The sequence below is a fragment of the Polyodon spathula genome, chromosome 9 (assembly GCF_017654505.1).
Source record: "Polyodon spathula isolate WHYD16114869_AA chromosome 9, ASM1765450v1, whole genome shotgun sequence".
NCBI classification, from domain to species: domain Eukaryota; kingdom Metazoa; phylum Chordata; class Actinopteri; order Acipenseriformes; family Polyodontidae; genus Polyodon; species Polyodon spathula.
In genome coordinates, this window is record NC_054542.1 from 36,936,315 (window position 1) to 36,962,288 (window position 25,974).

The 25,974-nt window shown below is 34.0% G+C and overlaps 1 protein-coding gene across 8 annotated transcripts; it reads right to left on the reverse strand.

The window, feature by feature from the left end:
• Positions 1-245: 245 nt before the first annotated feature.
• LOC121320772 (cell surface glycoprotein CD200 receptor 2-like) lies at positions 246-19,203 on the reverse strand. Of its 8 annotated transcripts, none has more exons than XM_041259394.1 (8): positions 19,007-19,203; positions 8,496-8,573; positions 7,583-7,894; positions 6,974-7,249; positions 4,209-4,250; positions 3,422-3,539; positions 3,033-3,084; positions 246-1,671 (listed from the first exon to the last, which is right to left on the reverse strand). In XM_041259394.1, the coding sequence occupies exons 1-8, from the start codon at positions 19,068-19,070 to the stop codon at positions 1,585-1,587; spliced, it is 1,029 nt and encodes a 342-aa protein (XP_041115328.1). In that variant the 5' UTR covers positions 19,071-19,203; the 3' UTR covers positions 246-1,584. The 8 variants fall into 8 exon arrangements, with proteins under 8 accessions (XP_041115328.1, XP_041115326.1, XP_041115327.1 ...); XM_041259392.1 differs by having other exon boundaries at positions 246-1,674; XM_041259393.1 differs by having other exon boundaries at positions 3,033-3,087.
• Between the last annotated feature and the right edge of the window lie 6,771 nt (positions 19,204-25,974).

Consider the following 25,974-nt stretch of genomic DNA (forward strand, 5'->3'; position numbering starts at 1 on the left):
GTGTCTCAGTTGTTTCACTCCCTTCAATCCTATTTCAACTTTCTTTAACTGGCTTTAACCACGATCCTGTCATAACAGAGATTTAAAAAATAAGCTGTATCTTTTTATACTTACATAGAGTATTTACATACATGCAACATTTACATTTACATTTAGCATACAAGTGCATCAGATTTCAATAGTTATTTATTCTAATATATTTCCAACAGTAGGCCTAACACAGGCTACACTGAATTACAGGAAATTGAGCTTTAAAGGGCTCAGAACGCAATGTGTTAGCTTTGCATGTAAAGATTATGCAATCTATGTAAAAAAATTAAAAACGCTGCTGTAACAAACGGCTCAGTGACACAGAACAAAAAAGTAATCTTTTGAAATTCACAGGCGGCTAATGGGCAGCTTTATATGCACTTTAATGCCTCATATTTTAGTACAGTGCAGATTTAATAAGATTGTTATTCAATTAGATACATTTGCTCACTGTTATTTAGTAGCACAAAAAATACAACAGTGGTAATCTTGGTAGACATTTTAATGAACGGCATCCTGATTTTCCCACTCTCCACTCTTTTTTGTTGACCATTATTGTCAAGGCTAAAGTATAACTCAAAATAGTTCAAAAATACATAAAGAATTACAGGCTCACTCAATTTGGGCAGGAAGGTGTACAATAAATAATATTTTTTATATAAACACTTTCATTAATAAAGGATTGAATACAAAAAAGTTGTTTATTAGGTGGGGCAGTACTTCCACAATTGACTGTGCCTGAGTAAGGCGTCGAGGAATGATCGTAATAGTCTGAACAAAAGTGACTAAAATGACAACTGTATTATTGCTGGTTGCTGTGCATATAAAACAACTGAGTGTAAAGAACCAATACCTGGGTGGTTAAAATGCTTTATCCTTCAGAGTTTGTAACACAACAAACTCATTACAGAATGACAATACATTTGTCAAATGCAAAAACTACACTATTAGCCCAGGATTTGCTGCCATCCATCAAGTTGTAAATTCTAGCACACATGAATGCATGTAACTTTGCTATATAACAATCATTCAGTGCTTACAATAAGGCACATTATTTCACAGGCAAGCTAATCAAAAATGTCATTTTATACGGAGTATTAATTGATACATTTAAATACACACAATATGTTATATATATAAGTACCTGACATATACGTTTACACACAAAGGTGAAAGCTCTTAAAACTGTAAAGTCATGAACTCTACAAGTAAAGGCTCAATTGCACTCCAAGTTTAACATGAATTCCTGATACAGAAACATTGACCATGTTCTCACTCCTGACTGAGTTATAGGAAAGTATATATTCCTGGCCATAGGGTCCTGGCGTATCGACGTTTCACAAGTAAAACAAAAAAGGAAGCCACTTCGGAACGGGCTGCTGCAGAACCAGGTTTATAGTGTAAAATGAATGCAAAATCTTGGTGCAAGTGAAGATTCAAATCAGTTCAGTGATTCGTTTTTCACAATCCATTTCCTCACTTTGACTTCCAGGCAAACTCTTTTCTTCTTACAGTACGTGGAGTTGGTTATTCAGCCACATGGTGTCAGTATGTCTACACGTTACACAGCTCTGCTGATGAGTTGTAGATGGAGTTCACCCTTTCTACATAGCTTGCATAGGGTTCAACTTCTTCCACATCCTGCTGTTAAAAAAAACAAGAAAAGATTTACATAGAATTTGTAGAAGAATTTACAGAATTACTTTCAAATGTGTTAACCTTTGTCAGTTTGAGATCCAGATACGGCACCTTAAATTCACAGCTGCAAATGTGACCAAGTTCTGGTTTCGAAACCAAAAATATCTAAATTGCAGGTGCCATACCTGTCTTAATTTTGGGCGAGTAAGGCACCCATAAATTGCCCCACTGCACATTTCAACACATGTGATTTCCTGGTCCCCACCATTTTCAGGAGGAGATGACTGTATCAAACCCCAGGTCTCCCCTGGTGTGCAATGCAGTGATGAGAAACCTAGTCTCCTGAAACCAAGTTGCAAAGTGGCTTTGTGTTCTCTCAGCTTAACAATGAGCAAGTGAGGATAGTTACAATGAGCCAGTGAGGATAGTTACAATGAGCCAGTGAGGATAGTTACAATGAGCCAGTGAGGCTAGTTATAATGAGCTAGAGTAATTGCAGTCCCCTTGTAAACTGCAGAAAGGTATACATATTATTACAGTATAATGGTATAATATAGTATATTTGGACCGCAGCATCATATAAATGTAGGGCAGTAGTGTATAGAATATTCACAGATGGCTTTGTGACGACTACACATTATAAGTAAACAGTAAATAATTAAAGACGGACAATGTTCGACCACCCGCACATAAACACAATAATAATGATTAGGGCGGACAGCCTCATAAATAAATAATAAAATATACACAAGGGGTGAGCACCCCATCACAAGAATACATAAATTAATAGATAAATAAATATATATATATATATATATATATATATATATATATATATATATATATATATATATGTATGTGTGTGTGTGTGTGTGTGTGTGTGTGTGTGTGTGTGTGTGTGTGTGTGTGTGTTCTCAATAACAAATATAAGACCAAGGGCCAGATCTACCTCATGTTGTATTTTCTGTTTCTGTAGACTGCTGGAAAAAGAGTGAGGCAGCAAATGGGGTGGATGGGGAATCCATATTGGGACTAGAGAAAGCAATTTAGTGGGGTGTGCCAAGAAATGTGGTTGGGCTCTCTGGAGATCTTTGTTGGTTTAAAGGGAAATACCCTACAGAATGTACTTAATTCTTGGTTTTCATCATGGCAGGGGATTGATAGTTTTAAGTGTTGTTTCTTTCTTTGATTAAGTTGAGGTCAGACCAGGTATTGACTCAACACCTGATCTGATTATTATTGACACAGGGAAGATTCATGCTAGCTATTCTGAGCTGGAAATGGGGTTTGTTTTCTTGTTCAAACACAAGTTCATTTAAGAGTTTTTCAATGTTAAATATTTGAAACATTTCATATTTTATTACCTGAGTTTTGGTTGGTGCAGTTGCTACAGGGATGGTTGACTTGCAACAATTTCTGCTGGATACAAAATATCATTATACTGTCATTATCCAAACAAAAGTTTGGATCAAATAGACATTTGTTTAGTCTTATTAAGAAGATACAGTAGTCTATTAATAATACTTATAAAACTGGATCACTAGGCCTTTAAAAAAAAAAAAAAACAGGAAACAAATCTTAAGGTTACAAAAAAGGTAATAAATCATTTAGCATGTTAATTAATACTTCAGTTCAATCTTGCTAGTGCTGTTATATTACCTATCTGGTAAGGTCTGATAAAAACTAGTGTTCTAATATTAAGTGAATCTGGGCCATTGTGGAATTACCAATGTAAAGAACAAAAATGTCTTACCTGAGGTCAGCTAGGTGCTTTTTTATGCAAACAAAATAGGTTACAAAAATAGTCAACAGAACACAAAGTAAACAGGCGGGAATGACAATCCAATAGATTAGATTCACTGGATGTTGAGCTGGAAAGAAAATAAACAAAACAAACCATTATTAAAAATGATTGAATTTAACAAACAAAATGTAACTTTGTAACCATGCACAAGGACTTCCTTAGTGAATTACAGAAAGCTAGTTGACTAGATAGATGAAGGGCTTTTTAAGACATGTCCTGTTAAAATTTCACAGTTCATTGTATCACAGTTTTGTTTGGAGCTGCCCACTGATGGTCATGTTATGGATGTGACATGAATGGACAAGCCTCATTGTGTCAATTTATATGTTCTGAAAAGTCTGTTATTTGTTGGACCAAAACATTTACCATGATTCTGAAAGACTTAACTGCTCTGCAATCATATTAACACTAGAAGAATCGCATTTATAGGCACACCTAGAACAACCATGAGCAGTCAATTTGACCAGTGTATTAAAACATAAATATTATAATGAAAGGACAAACAATTGAGTTGTAGTTTCATTCAGAAATGTCATATAAAGCATCTAAACAATGTTGATATACAGTGTGGTCCAGTGGTTAAAGTCCAAGGCCTGTAACAAGAAGGTCACCGGTTCCAATTCCACCTCTGCCACTGACTGTATATCAACATTGTGACCCTGAGCAAGTCACTTAACCTCCAAATCAATGTCCTATTGTAAGCGACTCTGCACATCATGCACAGTTCACAGCCTACCTCTGTAAAGCGCTTTGTGATGGTGGTCCACTATGAAAGGCGCTATATAAAAATAAATACATTATTGTTATTACATTAAAGCGCAACCTCAACAAATGGTAAAAAATGAAATAAATATTTGAAAATAAATTTGTGTATACACAGGTATATCATGTACATACAAAACTGTACAAATGAAACATAAATGAGTATAAAAACATGTAAAATATATGGGTTTCTATTGCCTACATAACAAATCGTATATACGCAACCTAAGCTATACCTTTATACAGACATACTATAATTGAAATTACATGAATAAATAAACGTTTGAACAGAATGGGCTTCATTTACAATCGTTTACAAAGTCCAAGTGCTGCCACAAATCACACAGACTGTAAATATGCAGTGCACGTACTGCAGACTGTCTTTGTGCATTTAGCACAGCTATCAACGGTAACCCAGGCTTCTGCACCAAATTCTCCATAGCCATATACTAGTGCAATGAAAGCTTCCAATTCCTCCAAAGGGCATTGACCAGGAATCATGTTGTAGTTGTCGGTGGGCTTCTGCTTCAGTGCAACGTTGTATGTGGTAAAGTGTATGAATGTCAATCAATAGGTGAAAAGCACTCAATGCACTCATCAATGTTGCGTTTTCCATATGCAGTGGGTCCTGGAACTTCCTCAAAATATTATGTTCACACCCCTTCTACCTACAGATTCAACACCAGGATTGATAGTGTTCCAAATCGTGGCATCATTACCAGCCTCTTGAGTGTCAGGTGGTGCTGGTGCTACCATTGTAGAAGCAGCTGCCTCAGGTGCAGGGGCTGATACAAGCGAAATGGCTGGCATCCTTGTAGGGGCTGCCACAGGATTGCTTCTTCTCCCACAGGATCTCCTGCAACCTTGGTGTCACTGCTGCTGGAAGTTTAATCTTCGCAAACCCAGTCTGCTTCAGAGCCAGATTCGTCATTGTCCGTCTCTGCTGCATCAGAATAGCTGTTTGGTAAAATCTGCAGTAATTCCAAACACTGCATTGCTGTCCTGCATCTTTCGCGATCCATTTTCAATGTGTATTGGGATAACAATAAATTTCTTAGAAAAACGAGTGACTTGTATAGTAACGAGAGTGCAGACAGACAGCCGGGCGCCTTGAGCTGGAGGCTTATTGAAACAATAGAAATCTCAGAAGACCGCCCACTTGAGGAATGTAGACGTAGACTGATAAAATCAAATGTCAATACATGGCAGCAGGTTCTAATAAATACAAATAATACCGAAATATTTAATTGCTATAATATGTTTTATATCTAACGGTCAATTTGACTGCTCCTGGTTCGAATGGGTATGACAGTATTTTATCTCGCTCATATTTGCAGCTACGCGAGTCTTTCTTTATCAGGGTAATTAATACATATATTTAGGGTCAGGAAAGCTCAGCTCCAAATCTTAAACACACACACCGCAATTTAAATTTTAATTCCAAAAACGGTAAAAATGATCTTTGTGGTTATTCTAATGTTAAGGAATGTATCATATTAATGTTATTTTTAATGGCACGGCTTGAAGCCCAAAATTTTGGATATGACATTGTCTGGACTGCAATCAAATAACTAATTCAAATAATGTTTTTTAAAAAACATTGTGTTAAAATAGTTTGTCATTTAAACCCCAAATAAAATGGAATGAAGTGGATTATGATTAGATAATATATTGCACCCTGTATATATGCATATACAATCAATACCATTACATTATTAAATATGCCAATCTGTTTCAAACATTATTGGAAAGCTTTCATTATATACTATCAGCAAAACTCAGATTAGAAATACTTAAAATGGGAGGTTTTGTAAACAAAAAAAACAATGCATACCGGGGAATCCGCTAAGGGAATGAAAGAATGTTTTTTTAAAAAAGAAATGTGAAGGAAAAAAATCCAAAAGGTTAAAAAAAAGATTTGGTAATGAAATATTTAAGTTCTCCTGGATGCCACCTGTAATAGAATACAGCAGTGTACTAATGTCTAAAAGTGAGTGGTCTACATCACGTTAGTACAGACAGAGTTAAAACAATGTGGCACTGAAACGGTTCAGTGGACACCACCTGTACCTGAACTTGACAGAGAATCACAGAATACAGTTGTACACCAAGTATGAGGCTACTATCTCAAATCACATGACCCCAATATGGCAGCCATCTTAGACCATGGGTCAAAATGAATGATCTTGATAGATTTTGCTTGAGCAGAATCCACAACACTGAAAAGGGTTGCAAGCTGAATTTTTCTGAGATTAGCAGTTTAAGAAGTAGTGGCAGCAGATTTACATATTCATTCATAGCTCTCATAACAGGGATGCAAATCAATAGCATATTTAAGTTTTCATTTTTGTGACAAGAACACCAGGTCTAGTCTGCACTCTTCTGATGGGTTGACTTTATCGGTGCCTTTTTATACTGAATGTGATTGGTTAGCAAAAAGTTATTGCGGTTTTCAAGCATCTAGCTTTTATACCAAAGGTACTGGACTATATAAATTGCACCTGTGATTGAGTTGAAGGTTAGATCTGAGTATATCTGCAATTCAAATGATGTATTGGATATTGGCAGGTGACTTTATAATCATGCCAAATATCCATGAATCCAAAAACAGCAATAAATGATCAGATTCAGACCGTGTATAAAGTATTTTTTCAAGTATGGTGCAGATGTAAATGTAACATTAGTAATAAGCTTTCTTTTAATTTATGAAACATATTTAATATACAGCAGTAAACATACCTGTGCCTTTGAGTGAAATAGTGTAAGTTTGTGATTCATTCCAATATGGATGACTGACTATGCAGGTGACACTTTCCATAGATGTATTGTAAGGTATGATAAGCCTGCTTTCCACTGTAAAGGTACGATTTTGATTGTAAGTTATCTTGTCAGTTACATTTTCATCTGATGTCCATGATATGCTTGCTTTTGGTTTCCCACTGGAAGCTTCACACACAGCCACGCTGTGATTGTCATTGGGCGAATATTCAATTCTTCCACTTATCTCTGGTTGAACTTGAAAAAGAATACATGTAACCATTAAAACATGATTTTAGGTTAATATTTTGTTTCACATACTATATCATGGCATTGATAGCAACAACTTGAGTTTCCTTATTTCTACTTTGAGAAGTACATTTGTTTTTGGGAAATTTCTATTTTAAAATTTAACAGAAACAGCCCTTACATGACTTGAACAATAATATGTGCAACCACCTGGCCTCCCCAGTGTCTAAATCCACTGCAGTTCCAGTGTATTGAATAGCCTTTGTTCAATTGTCATTTGCTTTATCTGTCCAGGTGTCCTCAGAGTTGTACTGTTAGAGCTCTTTGAAATCTTATTCTTACCTATGACAGATACATTAAACAATATTTTGTGGCTCCCATGTTGGAAAGCTGTCTGACATTTGTAAATCCCTTCATATGTATATTTAAACGAGGGTATGTGCAGCTGTGATCTTCCTTCAGTTGTATTGATAAGTATTCTTCCATCATTACAAGTATTGACAGCAGGATCGCTACTGCTGTTTGCAATTCTGCACTTCATTTCGTCCGTGTGCTTTAACTCCCAGGTATCAAACAGCATTGTGCTCCATGTTCGATTTGTGCAGCTCAGATTAATCTCCTCACCCAGCTTAATGCTGACGAACTTCTCTTCATCTAGGGAAATTAAAAGGAAATTACTAATAACATTATAAAACCATTTAGTGTATTTAAGTGCTCTGTCGATGATCAGAAGTGTGATAATGCATCTTTACAGAGATCTGGGGAATTGATAATAACAACAATTCAAATTCTTGGTAAAAAATAAACACTCAAGTGTGTGCCATAGACTCTAATGGTAGTGAAATACACGGGGCATATGATAACCAACACAAAGTGAAGGTCATTTTTAATGTAATGCAGGATCCAAATCATACATATTCTGTTTTAGTATTAAATGCAAAAAGTTTACACACACATACTAGGGTAGAAGTTACATTGGTAAAGTTAGTGAGAGTTAACCAGTATACCATACTTTTACAACATTAAAGACTACTTTAAAACTCTCAGGAAAGATTAATAAACGGAAGCAAGGATGTAAGAAACAAAGTGATTCTGTCATTAGTAATATTAGCGATAGTTATTTTTTCAACTTAAAACATTGTTCCTCTTAGTATTTAATAAAGCATCAGTACTTAATGGCAAGTATAACTCTCAGTACCAATGCTTCATTCAGTAACTATTTTTGAATTATATACAAATCTTTTTTAACAATTACCAAAATAATCCAGTGATTTTGTTGAAGCTGAAGAGCTTGGTGTCACACTGAAGGCGAGTGAAGTATTTGATTGGGTTTCTAAAGAAGAAATCAAGGTTATATGGGTTAATTTATAACAAGAAACATTAGTACAATGTTAGAAATTACATTTTTGGAAGCAAATATACAGAAAAAATAAGTCGGTTCAATTAGTTATAAAAAAAAAAAAAGGTTAGCTTTGATTAGTGGTCATGACATTAACATTAATTAGGAGTCTCAATAAATGTTAGATATACATGGGTGTGTGGTGTCTTTCTGAAATAAAAAAACCTTTTAAATGTACAGTAACCTTATCATCTTAGTCTGCAGGGCTGATTTCAGGAAAACAGTCATATTGTGATAAGTGGCAAATGTTTCATGTGAAGCAAAATTGTGTGTGTGTGTGTGTGTGTGTGTATATATATATATATATATATATATATATATATATATATATATATATATAGTAGTCTCTGTTTAGTCATCAACCCTTTTGAGTCAAAGACAAACCAGAGTCCACTTGTTTGTTGTTTGCAGAGACTGGGAGTGTTGCACACTCAGTATGGCTCAATTCTATCCTCAATTAATTTTAGACTTGATGTTCAAGTAAAAAGCAATCTGTAATGTTTTACATCTAAAAAACAATTCTTTATTATTAAAAACACAAAACACAACGTGTTTCGACAAAACGTGTCTTCATCTGGTGTTAGAGATTTGAAAAAACATCAGGCGAATCCAATAGAACCAATTAAGTAGAATTATAAGTAATTAACTCATTAGTAAAGTATCTCAATTCAAGATAATTGGTCCTGACATACTTAATAAATTTGATAGTATAAATATAATTATTCAATCATCAAAAGTACAACCATGGAAGCATGAAAGGACCAATGAACTCGTAATAGGTCATCAATACATTCTCAAAAGGAACTCTGAGTAAATAAATGACATATAGTCTATGTTTCAAATTCAGTAAGTGAGAAATAACAGTTCAAGAGCATTAACAACACAAACTATTACAATAATGTACAAAATAACATTTGATCAGGTAATGTATATGGATATACCGATTTATAGAAAAGAGTCTCATTTAAACCATAAGGTTCCATTGATTTCAGTCTATAGCTCCAATAGGCTTCTCTTTTTGATAATTAACAATATTGCCACCTCTCTCCAAAGGGCGTACTTTTTCAATTCCAATAAATATAAGGATAGAAACAGAATCATGATTACATTTTATATAATGTCTTGCAATTGCATAGTCCATGTTGGAGTTACGTAAGATGCCTTATGTTCTGCTATACATATTTTTTGTTGTCTTTTTGTTTGTCAAACATAGACTAGGCCACACAGATATTTAAGTAAGTAAACTACATGTCTAGTGTTGCAGTTGATGAAACTGTCAATATTAAATTTACATCCAGACAGTGGATAATTAAATTCTTTGTGTCCTGTGTATTAGAACAGTGGATACATTTTCCACATCGAAAATTTCCATGTGGAGCACTGCTTTTAGTTAGTCAATTTCCATTACTTTTGGGAGTTTTACACTTAGAAGATACCAAAACTATCTTTAATGTTCCTTCCTCGTTTAAAACTAAATCTGGGATGCATACTTGTTAGTGATCAAAGTTGTGGATCACATTGTAATACCTTGCAATGTTTATAATCAATTTTTTAAAAAAATCATTAGAGGCATGATTGTATTCTGTTACAAAAGTAATTCTGTTGTCTTAAATATTAGTCTTAATTTGAGTTTTTTCCAATAAGTCATTACGACTTTTTTTTTTTTTAAAGCTGCATCGATTAGCTGATTATTATAACCTCTGTTCTGAAATTCCCATGTCTTTTGCTTTATCATAAAAATCAGATTTGTCACTACATATTATTTTATAATCGCAGAAACTGACCATATGGAATATTATTAATGATGTGTTTAGCATGAAAATTGTCTACACGTAAAATTGTATTTCTGTCAGTTATTTTATGAAAAACAGACGTGTCGAAATGTCCTTCATTATCAATGGAGATAAACAAGTCCAAAAAGTTTATTTTGGTCTTGCTATACTCCATAGTACATTTTTTATTGGAATTCATATTATTGATATGTTCTTTGAACAATATCAAACCTGCTTCAGAACCAGTCCATAAAACAAATATGTCACTGATATAACATTTCCAAAAAGTGATGTATTTTAAAAGGTGGTTAGAGGCAAGATTGTCAATATATAATGTTTCCCAACAGCCCATACAAACATTAGCATAATTAGGTGCAAATGCTGAACCCATGGCTGTACATTAAGGTGCTGCTTATTAATGCTTTATAAATGTTTTATAATTCTATATTAGATGCTTAATAAATGTTAGAGCGTTTTAAATAGTGTAGACTTGCTCCGTAAATATATAAAAAGCATCTTCTTCTGTAACAGCTTTTTATATTTATTTTTAAAAGTAACATTTGATGTGCAGTCATGAATAGAAGTGAAAAGCATGCAAAGCAATTTGTACATGGAAAGACAGGTTGTATAGGGGCTTATCTGTATAAAGAAGATTGTCAGTGGCACTAATAATCACAGATAATCACAGTGATTTGTATGTTTTGCATAACCATGAGCAAATCAAAACACAATAAATACATTATATACTGTAAAAATGTTGCATTTTATACCACCTATATTTTAATACATTTTCACAAAGTGATTAACAAAAGTTCGTAATTAGTGCTGCTGGAATCCATGGAACATTTAAGCGTAATATTTCCTCAGGAAAAGGAACATTAGTAGACACTCCCTCCATTTAAGTCTGCAAAAAGCTATTATTAAAACAAATCAAATATGTGAATCTCATAAACCTTATAATGATCCATTGCTTAACCTAAAAAAAAACCAAAAAAGACAAAATATCCAATTCAAAACAGGGTTTTCTGATAATATTGACCCATTTAGTTTTGGTTTTATCAATACTTTCCTTTACCAGGACACAACTTTGCAAGATAAAATAATTTTGTTTTCAAGAAGGTTCCAGCGAAGAGCAAGTATTCACCTATTGTAATTAGCGCACTTACAAAAAAGGGTAAAAATATAGTAAATAAGCAAAAATGTAATGGATTTTTTTTGTTTTTTTTAAATAGGCTTCCTTACACTAAAAACTTTGTACCTGAACTGTAAATATTTAATATTCATATACTGTACACAAAAGCATCATCACTGATACAATCTTTTACAATTACCCACAGCAAATAATAATGAATATACCATCCAGTACCAGTGCTTACGACTGTCTTCATGGACATAATTTCAATGTACTATATTTCTGAATCAATATCTTCAACTAACACACCCCAAGTCTATCTAGTTTTTGGCAGTGCACTATATTATGATATTCTTCATTTTGTAACACTAAAATCATAGTAAAAAAAAAAGGTTGCTGTAATTTTAATGGCCTTATAACTTAAGTAATTTGAAATTCCACCTATAATTGTTTATATGATCTCAGAGATTTGTTTAGTTTTTTTGTAAACAGACCTAATTTGCAATGACAGTAATTACCCGCTAACTAGCAGGCTGAACCTTGCGCTCTGGGAGATATAGAAGCAATATAATATAAGCAAGTTTGTTGTTTTCCTAAAGCTTGCTACATCAAAGGACACCAAAAAAAGCACCCAAAGATGCAGTGTAGTGAGAAAGCAGCATGATTACATTACTTGTATCTGCCAGAAAAGATGGCCATTTTTTAGTGATGTCATTTATAGAAAAATCCACAAATGTACTCTTCGGAAATACAGTGAATACCTGAAGCTATAGGACAGCCCGGAAGATCAATTGAATTATTGTGAATTTTTGGTAAAGTATAAAAAACTGGAGTCATAGGGTATTCAAATTTCAATTCATATTGATTATGAATAATCACATTAAGTTTTTTCGCTATATTTAGATACAAGCTCTCTCTTCTCTGAATCCGATTAGCAGATCATTACTCAGAGGTCTATAAAACTCTATGTTGTTTAACTGTCTTAAAGTTTCAGCAATGTAATCATCACTATTCTGGATTATAATTGAACCACTTTTATCCACAGGTTTAATTACGATATTGGTGTTAGCATGAAGTTATTTGATCGCTTTTTTTCTCTGATAAACTTATATTAAAGTGTTTAGGCTTTGAGCATTTAGAAATTATTTTCTTAATATTGTTTTAGGTCAGCACCAGCATGAAAGATTTATGAACTTGGGCTGTGCATGAATGACTTTTTCAGTGTGTGTATATATATCTTACATTTTTGTAATACTTTACATTTGTTGACAATGCGTTTAATTTGCCCAGTTTCTGTATGCAGTTTAACTCTTTCTGGATTTCCTGGGTGGCTGTAAAAATGTCAACCACTTTCTCAAGCTTTGTGTTGTCTGCAAATTGGACGAGTTTGCCGATTGCACCCTGATCTAAATAAATAAGAAACAGGTCCAAGCACAGTCCCTGCGCCACCCCACCCCACTGATTAATACAGTCCATAGCTGCAAATGTCTTAAATTAACAACTCAGAGTTCTAGAAATAGCGAAATAGCACACCCTCCAGGATCTTAAACTAAATGCAAACATCACCAGGATTGACAGCACTAATAGAGATGGAAAAATGGCTGACTTTACTGTAAATTGTGTTGTTTATTTTTGTCCACCACAAAACAGTTTGTTAGTTACCAATATTAGTCTGTAGGAAGCAATATATTTGAGTGTTTTCAATGTTTAAAACTGCTTAGTGTTATGTAGGCATGGCACTCAAAGATTAAATAAAGTTTCTGAAACCAGACATTTGTCTTTTCAGAAATGTTAGGTGCATTGCTAGTAGCCTCTTTCAAGAACCTGCTACTTGTTATTTGCCTTTTCATGTTCCATGTAGTCTATATTCTGAGCGTTTAGTGCTGCGAAAAGCCTGTTTTTCTAAATGCGTGGGCAGCTTGGATCAGATTAACAGTAATTACATGAAAATAAAATGAAAGCCAATGGAGAATATGCAACACATTTTAAATACTGTAGACTTGCTCTTTGTAAATATATAAAAAGCATCTTCTGTAACAGCTTTTTATATTTATTGTTAAAAGTAACATTTGATGTGCAGTCATGAATAAAAGTGAAAAGCATGCAAAGCAATTTGTACATGGAGAGACAGGTTGTATAGGGGCTTATCTGTATAAAGAAGATTGTCAGTGGCACTAATAATCACAGATAATCACAGTGATTTGTATGTTTTGCATTTAACCATGAGCAAATCAAAACACAATAGATATATTATATACTGTAAAAAATGTTGCATTTTATACCACCTATATTTTAATACATTTTCACAAAGCGATTAACAAAGGTTCGTAATTAGTGCTGCCGGAATCCATAGCCTACGTGATTGTAATATCAATCCCTTTAATGTCAAGCCATGATTTCACATCCAGCTTTGAACATGGACAAACACTTCCTGCATTTAAGTGTAATATTTCCTCAGGAAAAGGAACATTAGTAGACACTCCCTCCATTTAAGTCTGCAAAAAGCTATTATTAAAATAAATCATCTGTGTGAATCTCATAAACCTTACAAGGATCCATTGCTTAACCTAAAAAAGAAAAAAAAAAAGACAAAATATCCAATTCAAAACAGGGTTTGCTGATAATATTGACCCATTTAGTTTTGGTTTTATCAATACTTTCCTTTACCAAGACACAACTTTGCAAGAAAAAATAATTTTGTTTTCAAGAGGGTTCCAGCGAAGAGCAAGTATTCATCTATTGTAATTAGCGCACTTACAAAAAAAGGTAAAAATATAATAAATAAGCGAAAATGTACTGGATTTCCTAAACCTGGGTGTAAAGAGTCATAAGGCTTGCTGTAGTTAGTTTTAATTTCACTTATCCTGCAACTATAGCCATGCAAATATTTTTTAAGCAAAAAAATTTAAATGATAGTTCAGATGATCATTGCAAAACTAGAATGTGTTTGTTTTTTTTACTTTTTTTTTAATCTGGATTATTGCATTGGGAGGCACTAAACACACAGTAGAACTCCAGAGTAGAAAGGTTCCTTTGACATCTCATGAAGTTCATTCGAATTTGCATGTAATACATTTAAATAAATAATCTGGAATAGTTTGCGCATATAATATTTTACCATATTTCTAATCACAGTAAGCAGAGCATTTGCTTTATATTTTATGTGCAATAAACGATGTTTATGTACAGTATTAGCAACTGTCATCATTAAACATGGATCTGCATGCAAACTTAAAGGAAGTCTTATTTATTTTACACAAAACATTCAGAATTGGCATTCGTTTTGCATTTGTAAATTGTATAGGTTTTCAAGCTGAAACACAGGTTGTCTGTCTTGCAGCAATATTTGAGAGATTTTCCATTTAAATTGCTGCATTAGAGAAATGAAAAAACAGGGCACATATTGTATTCTGATGATTACTGAATATGTGTCAGTTTATGTGGTTATTGCAATAACACATGTCATTCGATTTTGCAGTTATTATAAATTCCACACATTTGTGCTTATGTCTTCAAATTGTTGATCTTTAAACATGAATCATGACATGATTGCCACTGACAGATGGCCCTTTAAAAAGCAGGAGTCAATTTAAGACTGGTGGAAATGCTTTGAAACATTACCAGATCAGTTGGTCATCTACAGCTACTGCATGGGTCTGCTCTTATCTCCGGGAAAGTTTTTATTGCTTTTTCTCTAAAAAGTTGTGACTAACTATCTCATGAATTGTTAAGTAACAGATGTATGCTTCAAAACCACATTGGTCTGCAGTCAGCATTTATGCTATTAATCTAATCCAGGGTGACAACTGAAAGCCAGAAATAACAGAAAAAAACACGATTGTGGCTCACTGTTTCGAACCAATTAGGAACATCACAAGCTACAACCTAAAATAAATAAATAAATAAACGTTTCAGTATATATTCTGTGCCTTTCAGTTTCTGTATTGCAGGTGATGGGAGATGAAAAATAAAAGTACCATGATGTACTTTTGCATCTACACCAGAATCCTTCACTTTTAACAACAAACTATTTGAACGGTTGTTCCATTGCTTTGTGCCTTGCCTGAATCCACAAGTGCTACATATATATCCTCACAGGGTTTCAAACCATTTAACCCACAATGCTCAACAGGCTGGGAAAACATATTTTAAAGAATTGGGGTTACAATTAGTCCATACATTGGAACTGTTCCATTAATTCTGTAAAAGGCAAACAAACATACATGATATCTACATAGTATAGCATGTCACACAGGGCCATTTTTAGGGAGTCAGACCCACAATTAGGATGAATGACATAAGGGGTTATATTTTAATGATCTAAACAGTGGGAGCTATTGCAATGATTTAAAGCAGGGGTTCCCAAAGTTTTGGTGATGGAGGGCCAATGTCCACAGGTTGTAGCACTCATGAAACCGAAATATGTCCCAAATCATACCTTTTTTATTTCCTAAACATTTTTTTATTTAAATTAGGTATGTATATTACTACCACTGCAACAGCAGCTACTTTGAAATGTATTTGTATTTTATCCTGTGTCTTGGTGCCACAACAGGCTTAGGTTTGAGCACCAATATCATGCAGTCACATCTTACTTTGTCCTGGTCACAACAGTTAAAGAAGATAATCCCGAAATAGGTGCTCTTCAAACTATACCAATTAAACTCTTTCATGGCTTACTCTTCAGTAATGAGGCAGATGCATCTTGACTTGTACAACTAAACACTTCACTAAGAGCTGAATGTATGTACAGTGAACTCCGCTTAATTCAAATCTCTGGGGACCATACAAATTGTCTGAGATGTGCAAAATTCGAATTAAACAAATTATGTAAATTGCCCCATGGTGTGGACATTTAGAGCTATTTCCATAGTAAATGTGCAGAAATAAAACAGACGTTGCTGTATTTTACCTTGATGTTTTTATTTATTTTTCTTTCTGAAATCAACGAAATAATCACACATTTCTATTTAAAGTGCAGCATTAATTATTCATAAATGATCTGCCATTAGGTTGGCGCTTTTTATGCAATTACATACGATTGCTATGTAACGTCCTACTAGCTACTGTACTGTAGCCTAACTGCAGTCTTATTCAGAAACACTGTGCAAAAAAGAAATGTAACGGTAACAATTTTAAAAAAACTGTAGCCCACTGTTACTACAGTAGTGCTTTCCCTAACAAAAGACCCAAGTTGAACACCAAAACTACAATATTGTAAAAAAAGGCATTTTCCCGATGTAGTTGAAGCTGAATACAGTTTAAAATAATAAAATAAAATCTACAACAGAAAAAGTGCCTGTATACTGAACCGAAACGTTTCTTGCATTCGCTCTGTTAACATTACAGAAGCTAGCGAGCTACTCCAGCTGCATAAAGTAGTCTAACGTTATTTGGACCGTACCTTCACGTCTTGATATCACAGTCTTTGAGCATCTTCCTTTGTGGAAAGCCATAGGAGATGACAAAATAATAATTTAAGAAAAGTAGAAGCGTTTTTTCTTTTCTTAGGAGGTTCCATGTTATTTTCCTTCAGCGCGGCAAATCTACTGTGCACTATAGACGCCATTATTTTTTTTAAAGGGACAGTGCACATATAATGACCGTAACAACTTAATTAATAAAATTGACTTGAGAGGGTCCAGATTTGATCCAAAATATGTAAAAAAAAAAAAAAAAAAAAAAAAAAAAAATGTATGCTAGGGAATTTATGAACTTTGATTGCTGTGTATTATTAATTTCCCCCAAATGATATGCCTAATTTTTTATGAAAATCACTTTGGGAACCGCACTTTGGGAACCCCTGATTTAAAGTTTACATAATGCGTCTATCTTGAATTTAAAGGTATAGTCACTCAAAAATAACCCAATTTTCTAATGAAAATATTTACAGTACTATTCATGTTGCAATGTTTGACTTTTTCACGGCTCTTTCTAATTCCTTTACAGTGAATACAGTTTGTTTAATGGAGAGGGGGGGGGTCTAAAAAATATTGAGGTTTCCTTTGAGATTTCAGTTACAGGTACAACATCACAATTTGAGTAAACACATACAGTAAAGGTTCTTACTTGTTTGGTCATGTGGTCTGTTACAAACACGGTAAAAATAAATAAATAAATAAATAAATAAAATGGGCAATGTATTACATTGAAAATAGCCACTACTGTATATGTTCAAAAAAGACTAAAGAAATTATATGATCATATTAATATATGTTACTACCCATGCACAATCTCCTCCAATTTACACATGAAAAGGTTTGCAAAGATGATTGCTAACACACTTCCAAGTTGAATACCATACCATACTTGGCAGTCCATTTATATTAAAAAAAAAATCAGCAACAAAAACAATGCTATGAGAAGCATACAGTTTGCAGTGGCAATACATTCAGGGTTAGATGTTCTACTTTCACTGAAGCCCAATATATGGCTTCTTTGGATTTGGACCATTTCTGTCATGTTCCATGAGCAATTCTAGTTTGTAAAATATCAGTGAGTCATGTTGAAGATTACATTATGTGGCTGCTTGAGTGGCAAGACAGATTTCTTAACAGAAGGAAGTGAACAACCTACACACTGTCCCACTCTACTGTAAATAGAGTGGAATCTTATGGACTCAGACGTTCCACTTAGAATAATAAAGTTAACCATTTGTCAATATTTCATTATTATTCCAAGGCTTAATTAATACAAATTGTCTACACATATTAGAATGAAAGATGTAATACAACCCCTAGTTGCAGTAAGTACTGTACAAAGATAAATGGTATACACTCAATACTTCAAGCCACTGGAAAAAAAAATCAACAAAAAAAACCTTTGTTGTAATCATTTGTGGTATGAAAAAATACTCCTTCATTTCTTGCACTTTGTTAGGTAATGAATAAATATGTACATTTGAGATATGTAAATATGAATTTTTGAGACTTTGAAGTTGAGTGTTTGTTAGTAATTCCTTTTATCAAAACTGTAAATATTACTATACATTATGCATCTACAGGATTATATTCAGGAGCTGATGTTGCGTAGTAAAAATTAAAAAAAAAAATAGAATTTCTTGTAATTGACATAATTAAAATTCACCAAAACAATTTTTCAAGGGTTTACCGATTTTTATAGATACAAATATAAAAATGCTGTTTTAAAAAAAAAAAAAAAAGTTGTAATATAAAAATGTTACCTGATTGATAGTGTACTTTGTTCTAAATTAGATACTGTACATAAGCAGCTAATTTAAGCAGCTAAGTACATTTTCATATTTGAAAAGTTAAGATTAAATAAGACAAGCTATTTCTTTACCATCGCCATACCATGCCTTGTATGATACCATTCAGCAGAGAAGCCATTTTGTAGACTATATAAATTCTTACTTTTCTAATGACAGTCAACTGCTTACAGTGTCTCGTCAGACAGATGGACTCTTCACCACAAGTCTCATGTTTTAAAACAAACTACCTTACCATTTGTCCAAACGAAGTGGTTAGAAAAAGCAAGAATTGTCCATAAATTCACAATCCAGCCCATCTCTTCTGCAGTTCTGTTACTTCAGTTTATGCAGAAAAGTAATTATTTACAATTTTTTTCTTCTGCTTTTCCAGGCAGTTCAATATTTAAGCAAAGGCTGCTGATGTAGTGGCATCTGTCATGTTTCCTCTCTGATAACATGCACTCGACACTCATTTATTTCCTGCTGTGTGTAATTGTTACCATTCTAAACACGTGGTGTGCATGATTGCGAGTGACTGCCTAATCTGTGTGGAAACATTGATGGCTGTTTGAAATATATCACCCACAACTTTAAAACTCTCAATAGCGCTAAATACAGAAATGCTGAAATTCTTCTGCTTGAAAAGTGTGTCACTGAATTTATGCAGTTTTTCTACATCAGTTTGAAATGTACCATGAACCCCTTTATTCACATCTTCTTGTGGACTACTGCTGTAACTACCTGTGAGTAGAAAGGGAAGCTTGGCAATACAGGCCATATATTAATCAATTGTGTGTATATTAAATCTGTAATTGTAATCTGTATAAGTAGACTGCAATAGCAGGGTTAAATCGTTACAAGACTAATAATTTAGCGTTGGTATCCTAATATTTCTGTGTCTGTTGACTTTGTTGTTAACATTGAAATATTTCTTGTCGAGCAGATTTATTAATTTTTTTGCTTTTACATTGTCTGAAATAGTTTTTTCTGATATGTAAGTCAAGGTTGTGTTGGGACCACATTCCTGTGGTTTCTACAGTAACATTTTAAGGAGCACCTTTGTAGATTATTACTGTAACAACTAGTTTACTTACAAATATTGCTCGTTTAGTGTTAATACTTAGAGTAACACTTTACATTAAGTGTCTCTAATGACTTGGAGGCAATATTTGCACAATATATGTAAGTACCCAGTTGTAACAGAAAAGGGTTAGGGGGTTTAGGGCTAGGTTTATAATTAGGTTCAGAGTTAAGGACTGAATTAGCTTTAGTATTGAAGTTATAGCTTGCAAAAAATGTACACGTACAAAGATTCAGATATTTACTATTTTTGTACAATACAAGGAAAATAGGTTATTTATCAGTGAGAAAATAAAAAAAACTGAACTTCTGTACACTGACTGAAAAATAATTAGAGGTGACATGCTTCCAAAGCCCACCATGTTCATTTTGAAGGTTTCTGAGATTTGGGCCGCTGTAGCATGCTTGTTGCATTATGTTTCACTCTTCAGGCTCCGTCCGTTCTGCTTGCAGCCAGCATTGTGGTTTCCGGTAGTGATGATGATGGGCATCCTGGATGGGCATGCCAGATGCAAAAGCACCTGCAGTCTCCCTTATTAAGTAACAGAGAGCCGTCTTCTTTCAGATTGATGTTGTTTGAATAGTTATACACAACTATAGGTCTTACATATATCATGGGGAAACAATCTTAGGCTGCGATACAAAATAATGAAGTAGAATTTGTTTCTCTGTGTGAATAATAGCTTACAGAAATATGTCTGTCCCCTCAATCTTATGACAAATACTCATGTGCCTGTTGCAAAAGAAACTGACTACAGAAGAGAGAAGGCACTCATGCTACCCGACCACACACTACTCTGCCCGACTTGCTAGACATTACAAATGTAGTGGAATATTTATCCTCTTCCTCTTCAGAATGCAAACTACAAAAACAGAACTTGTCCATTGGGATTCTTTTATTTCTTTATTTAGCTTTGTTCGGAAGAAAGACAGACATAGTGCAATCAAAAATGAATTAACATGAACCATGTTTGTTGACGGAATTATTTACAAGTCCTTGTGAATTATGTAATACCTACTTTACAATGATAAACAATATCGTGTCTGGTCACGACTGTTACTGCAATGAGAGGGAGGTCATTAATTGGTTAAAACGTTCCAGAACTGGAGGGTACAAAAAGAACTCCACACATTAGGGGTGTCTTATACAAAAATGAACAAAATCTCTAGTCTTTAGTCAAGAAATGGTGTCAAGGGTTTTTTTTTTTTAAGTTTTTTTTTAGGCTTTTGCTTTAATTCTGTCTTTTCTCTCGTGGTTTAACTTTCCTGGAAACCGATTGTCAGCACCAGACAGGATATGCCTCAAATAAATTGACTTCCTGTTTTGCTGTGCCTGAATTTGCCAGTTACAATCGGACATAGACAGTGATCGTTTAATTTGCTTCTACCCATTTTCTGGGAAGGACTATTGGTTTATATTTTGAGTGTCTTTAATATGGTTCATTTTTGACAGTTTTGCAGTACTTCATAATAATAATAATAATAATAATAATAATAATAATAATAATAATAATATATGATTATAGTGAAAAAGTATAAATAGTTTCAGTGTATTTTTTTATTTCTTATTTCTCTGTTAGTAAATACATACTGTAATTCACATGCAATATCTTGCTAATCTTCAGCTTTTTTTGGAAAATGTATTTTAAGCTCCATGTTGGATGCTCAAATATTTATAACAATATACACATTTACATTTCAGCAATAAATAAAATAAAATAAAAAATATCTGTTATATTAAAAACATGCAATGACTTCTGTATTTAAATTAGCATTATGTCTTTGCTAATTCTCAATGCCCACTCAACTGAAATTGCTGCAAAGAAACTTCCCTCACAAATGTACTTTTGTTAGGCGTAATACAAGTTAGCTGTGTTGCCGAGGACATACAGTATAGTATTCTGAAATTATACTCAAACAGAAAGAATAAATTCAAGATGTAATGCTTTCCAAATAAACATTGCAATTGTTAGATTATGAAGTTGTTACCGTCTGAATGCTGTAGCATAATTTTTATAGAACAAAAAATATAATTTTATGTAAGTTGAACACATTCACTTAAAAAAAAATGTACTACCAAGGATAGACCACAAAGAGATTGAAAAGTGTAGTTTTCTAACTGAAGTAACAGTTACTATTTTTAAGTAAATATGTGAATTGAATTTTGTAGTATATTGAGGACCTTGAAAAAGTGCCCTGCCGTTTTCAAATTGTTTGAAGGACAGACAATAAAAAGAAGAATCGCAAAGGTCTATAATTCAATAATGCAGATGACACTAGTGTCATCATTCACACATAGGTCAGGCATTTCATTTGACATTTCCAATTGTGCATTGTCATCCAAAATATTACAAAAGACTTAACCAATTTATATTTCTGGGTCTAGTAGAAAATTGGCGCAATACTAAAGGTCAAAAACCCAGCATGAGCAGCAGTCATGTCACATTCGTTTCTCAGGTTTGCATTTAGTGACTAAGCATTTTAGTTCTTCAGCTTTTTGTTCTTGATTCCACCAATGAAGTTTTTTACAATGCAAATTAATACTTAGTTTGAGGTGTCAGAATGCTGGTTTTGGTTCACTGACTTTTTATAAAACAACAAAAGATGTTATACCTGTAAGGAAGTAGCTTCAAATTGGAATAGGTATTAAGGATCACATATTTTTTTTGTGCACTCGATGGCACAGGCTCTTTCTTCTTTAATAATTACAGCGTAATTCATTCCCAGTAAAAGCACATTTTCTAAAGCATTGTTTGCATCTGTAATCCTTTCAAGATGTAAGCTAATGTTAAATGGCTAACAGCTAGTCTTGTGGATGTATGTACCTCACAGCCCTTTGTTTCCTGAAAATGAAACGGTATCCATTTTAGTGATGAAGGACAAACAGAAGAAATGGTTGCATTGAACACAGCAGAGCCCAGGTGCTGCTTTTTAAGTTATGGCTTAAATGGACAAAGCAAATGAATACCACATGAGACAATATAAGAAAGTCAAGATAACAGATAAAAAGTCAGGTAAAACAAGGGGTGATTCAGTATCTTGCTTTCCAATATAGGTGAAAATCTATACACGTGACCCTTTTGTGCAGTCCAGTTGTTGGGTTATTTTGTATTTGTTTTATCCTTTTCAGCTCAATTTGTATGTTTAGCCTTTGCATACACACGTATTACAGAGATTAGCTACAATTGGTTAATATATCGACAAAGTAAATTAAAGGAATGCTTTGGGGCATTTAAATTCATTTCATTAATCAATCACTGCTTAACTAGCAAGCTTGTTTGTTAATTATACAAACATAAATTAGCTCCCTCATCATGAAAAAAGCACAGTGTAAAAACTACTGTATATACTACTAGAAATAGACTCTACTAAACAAAGAAGAATGAATAATACATGGAACCCAGTTGTCATTAAACCATCTGGTTAGACAATGAAAATCTGTGGTAACCTGGACATGCAAGATATGCATTATAAAAACAAATAGGCCACTGTAAAACCAGAATACAGCATTACTTAATCCTAGTGAAATGCTGGACACTGTCTCAAAAGTAGCAATCCACTAAATAAATAAATACATATGTGCTCATTAATACAACAGATAGGCTAACCTTATTGAACTCTGACCTTTAGTAGTCGATACTGACCTGCAGGTGTGGTTGGCCACAAAACCAGAAGGCCTCCGTCTGTCATTAATTCTTCATTTCAATCTGTTTATATTCTTGTAATGGAAGCTGGATACAAAAGCTGCATAATCTGTGATTGATATCCATTTTGAAATAGACAAAATAACACCACTGACCTACAATGAATTCATACATATGTTTTTCTTAAATAAGCTTGTTTTATATTATTTCAGTTCCAGCATAACTCTTTAATCACTAGCTTTACAGATTAACAATTAACACAAGCTAATGTTACCTTAGGTAAAGTAGTCAAAGATTTGTGCTATTCTGGGTCTGTGAAACCAACAATAAGACTTGACAGCTAATTAGCAAGTAAGCACAACATGCATAGCTTGGTCAGTAATAGACTATTGTACAATACAAACCTCAGTCATAAAAGGAATGGTTATTCAAATAATGAGAAATAAGACACGGTACGGTTGTGAAATCTTGAACGTCTTGTAAGTTTCCATTGTGATCATGACTCAGTAATACCCCAGGAAAATGTACACTTTTAATTCAAAAGACAATCATTGTATAGAACCATGCCTTGGTTGGACTTTCAAAACATCACAACCAACCTTTATAGAGCACAAATCAGTGTTGTGACTTACAGTGCCTTGAAAAAGTATTCAGCCCCATCCCTTTTTTCACATTTAAGAGTCTCACAGCCTGGGATTTTGATGCATTAGATTGGGAATTTTTATTTGTGAGTCACGCAATAAAATAATAAAAATTAAAAAACTGAAATGTCATAATTTTTTAAGTATTCACCCCCCTGGGTCAATACTTGGTTGAACCACCTCTGGAAGCTATTACAGTCAGTAGTCTTTTCGGATAAGTCTCTATTAACTTTACACACCGTGCTGGAGCAATATTTGCCCATTACTCATTGCAAAATTGCTCAAGCTGTGTCAGGTTAGTTGGGAAACGGTGATGGACAGCAATTTTGAGGTCTTGTCACAGATTTGTGATGCTATTAAGGTCAGGAGTCTGACTGGGCCACTCAAGGACATCTAGTTTCTTCCTTTTAGGCTATTCATATTAATCCCCATAACATGATGCTACCACTGCCATACTTCACAATAGGGATGGTGTTACTTGGCTGGTGTGCAGTGTTTGATTTGCGCCACACATACCGCTTAGTGTTCAGGCCAAAAAGTTCCACTTTAGTCTCATCAGACCACAAAACCTTCTGCCATATCTGCAGTATCTTCTAGGTTACGTTTTCTAGGTCATCAACAGTATCTAGGTGATCTGCAGTATCTTCTAGGTGACTGCAGTATCTTTTAGGTGACGTTTTGCGAACGTTTGGCAAGAATATGGATTTTTTCAGCCAGGGCTTCTTTCTTGCCACTCTCCCATAAAGGCCCTTTTTGTGGAATGCCTTGGAGATTGTTGATACATGAACATCATCGTCCATCGCCACCACTGACTTCTGTAACTCATTCAGTCACAGTTGGCCTCACAGTAGCTTCCCTAAGAAGTGCCCTTCTTGTCCGGCAACTAAGTTTAGAGGCCTGATCTAGGCAGCGTGGTGGTAGTTTTGTATTTTTCCCACTTCTGCACGACGGACTGCACTGAGCTCCGAGGGATGTTCAATGCCTTTAAAATGATTTTGTACCCTTCCCCAGATTTGTGCTTCTCTATAATCACATCCCTGACTTGCTTAGAATGCTCTTTTATCTTCATTTTGAGTCTTTCTTTTGAAAGTCTCTACCATATTGTGGGACCATACAGAGAGTGTTGTATTTATCCTCACAGATTAATCTAAAGCAGGTGATCTACTAATTTCTTACATAGGTGGAGTCCATCAATAAATTGTGTGACTTGTTGAGGTAATATGTTGCACCTGAGCAAATTTAGGCTTGCAATTACAAAGGGTATGAATACTTTTTTACATTTTTAGTAAATTTTTAGTAAATTCTTTTGATTTGACATGGTGCTCAAGGCTTTGTAGATCAGTGGGAAAAAAATCATAATTTAATCTATTTCAAATTCTGAATCTGAGACTCTTAAATGTGGAAAAAGGGATGGGCACTGTATATTGGGCCAGGTGTCACTGATTTTGTCTTTTGTAGCGTTTCTTTTGCGTTGTCGTAAAGTTGCCCTTTACAACATTGCACGTTAACTGCTGGTCTTTTATTGTTCTCTCCAATAATTAAATAAATGTTTATTGTGTGACTTTAGAAGAGCAAAGTACTTTATAAAGAATGTAAACCACAGAATGAATATAATGACTAACAGCCCTGCTTTCTTAACTGGAATTAATGGTGTGGCATGCAACATATTTAGTTACATGTGACCAATACCATAACTTCTTCATAGCAGTATCATGTCAGAGTCTTAAAATACATTTTACAATGTAAACAATATGAAGATATGAAGACAGCAGTGTGTTGGTTAACCTCAATAACAGATTTTTTAGATCTGTTATTGTCTTGGTCAATTTGCTTTATAACTTTATGAGGATCTAGGA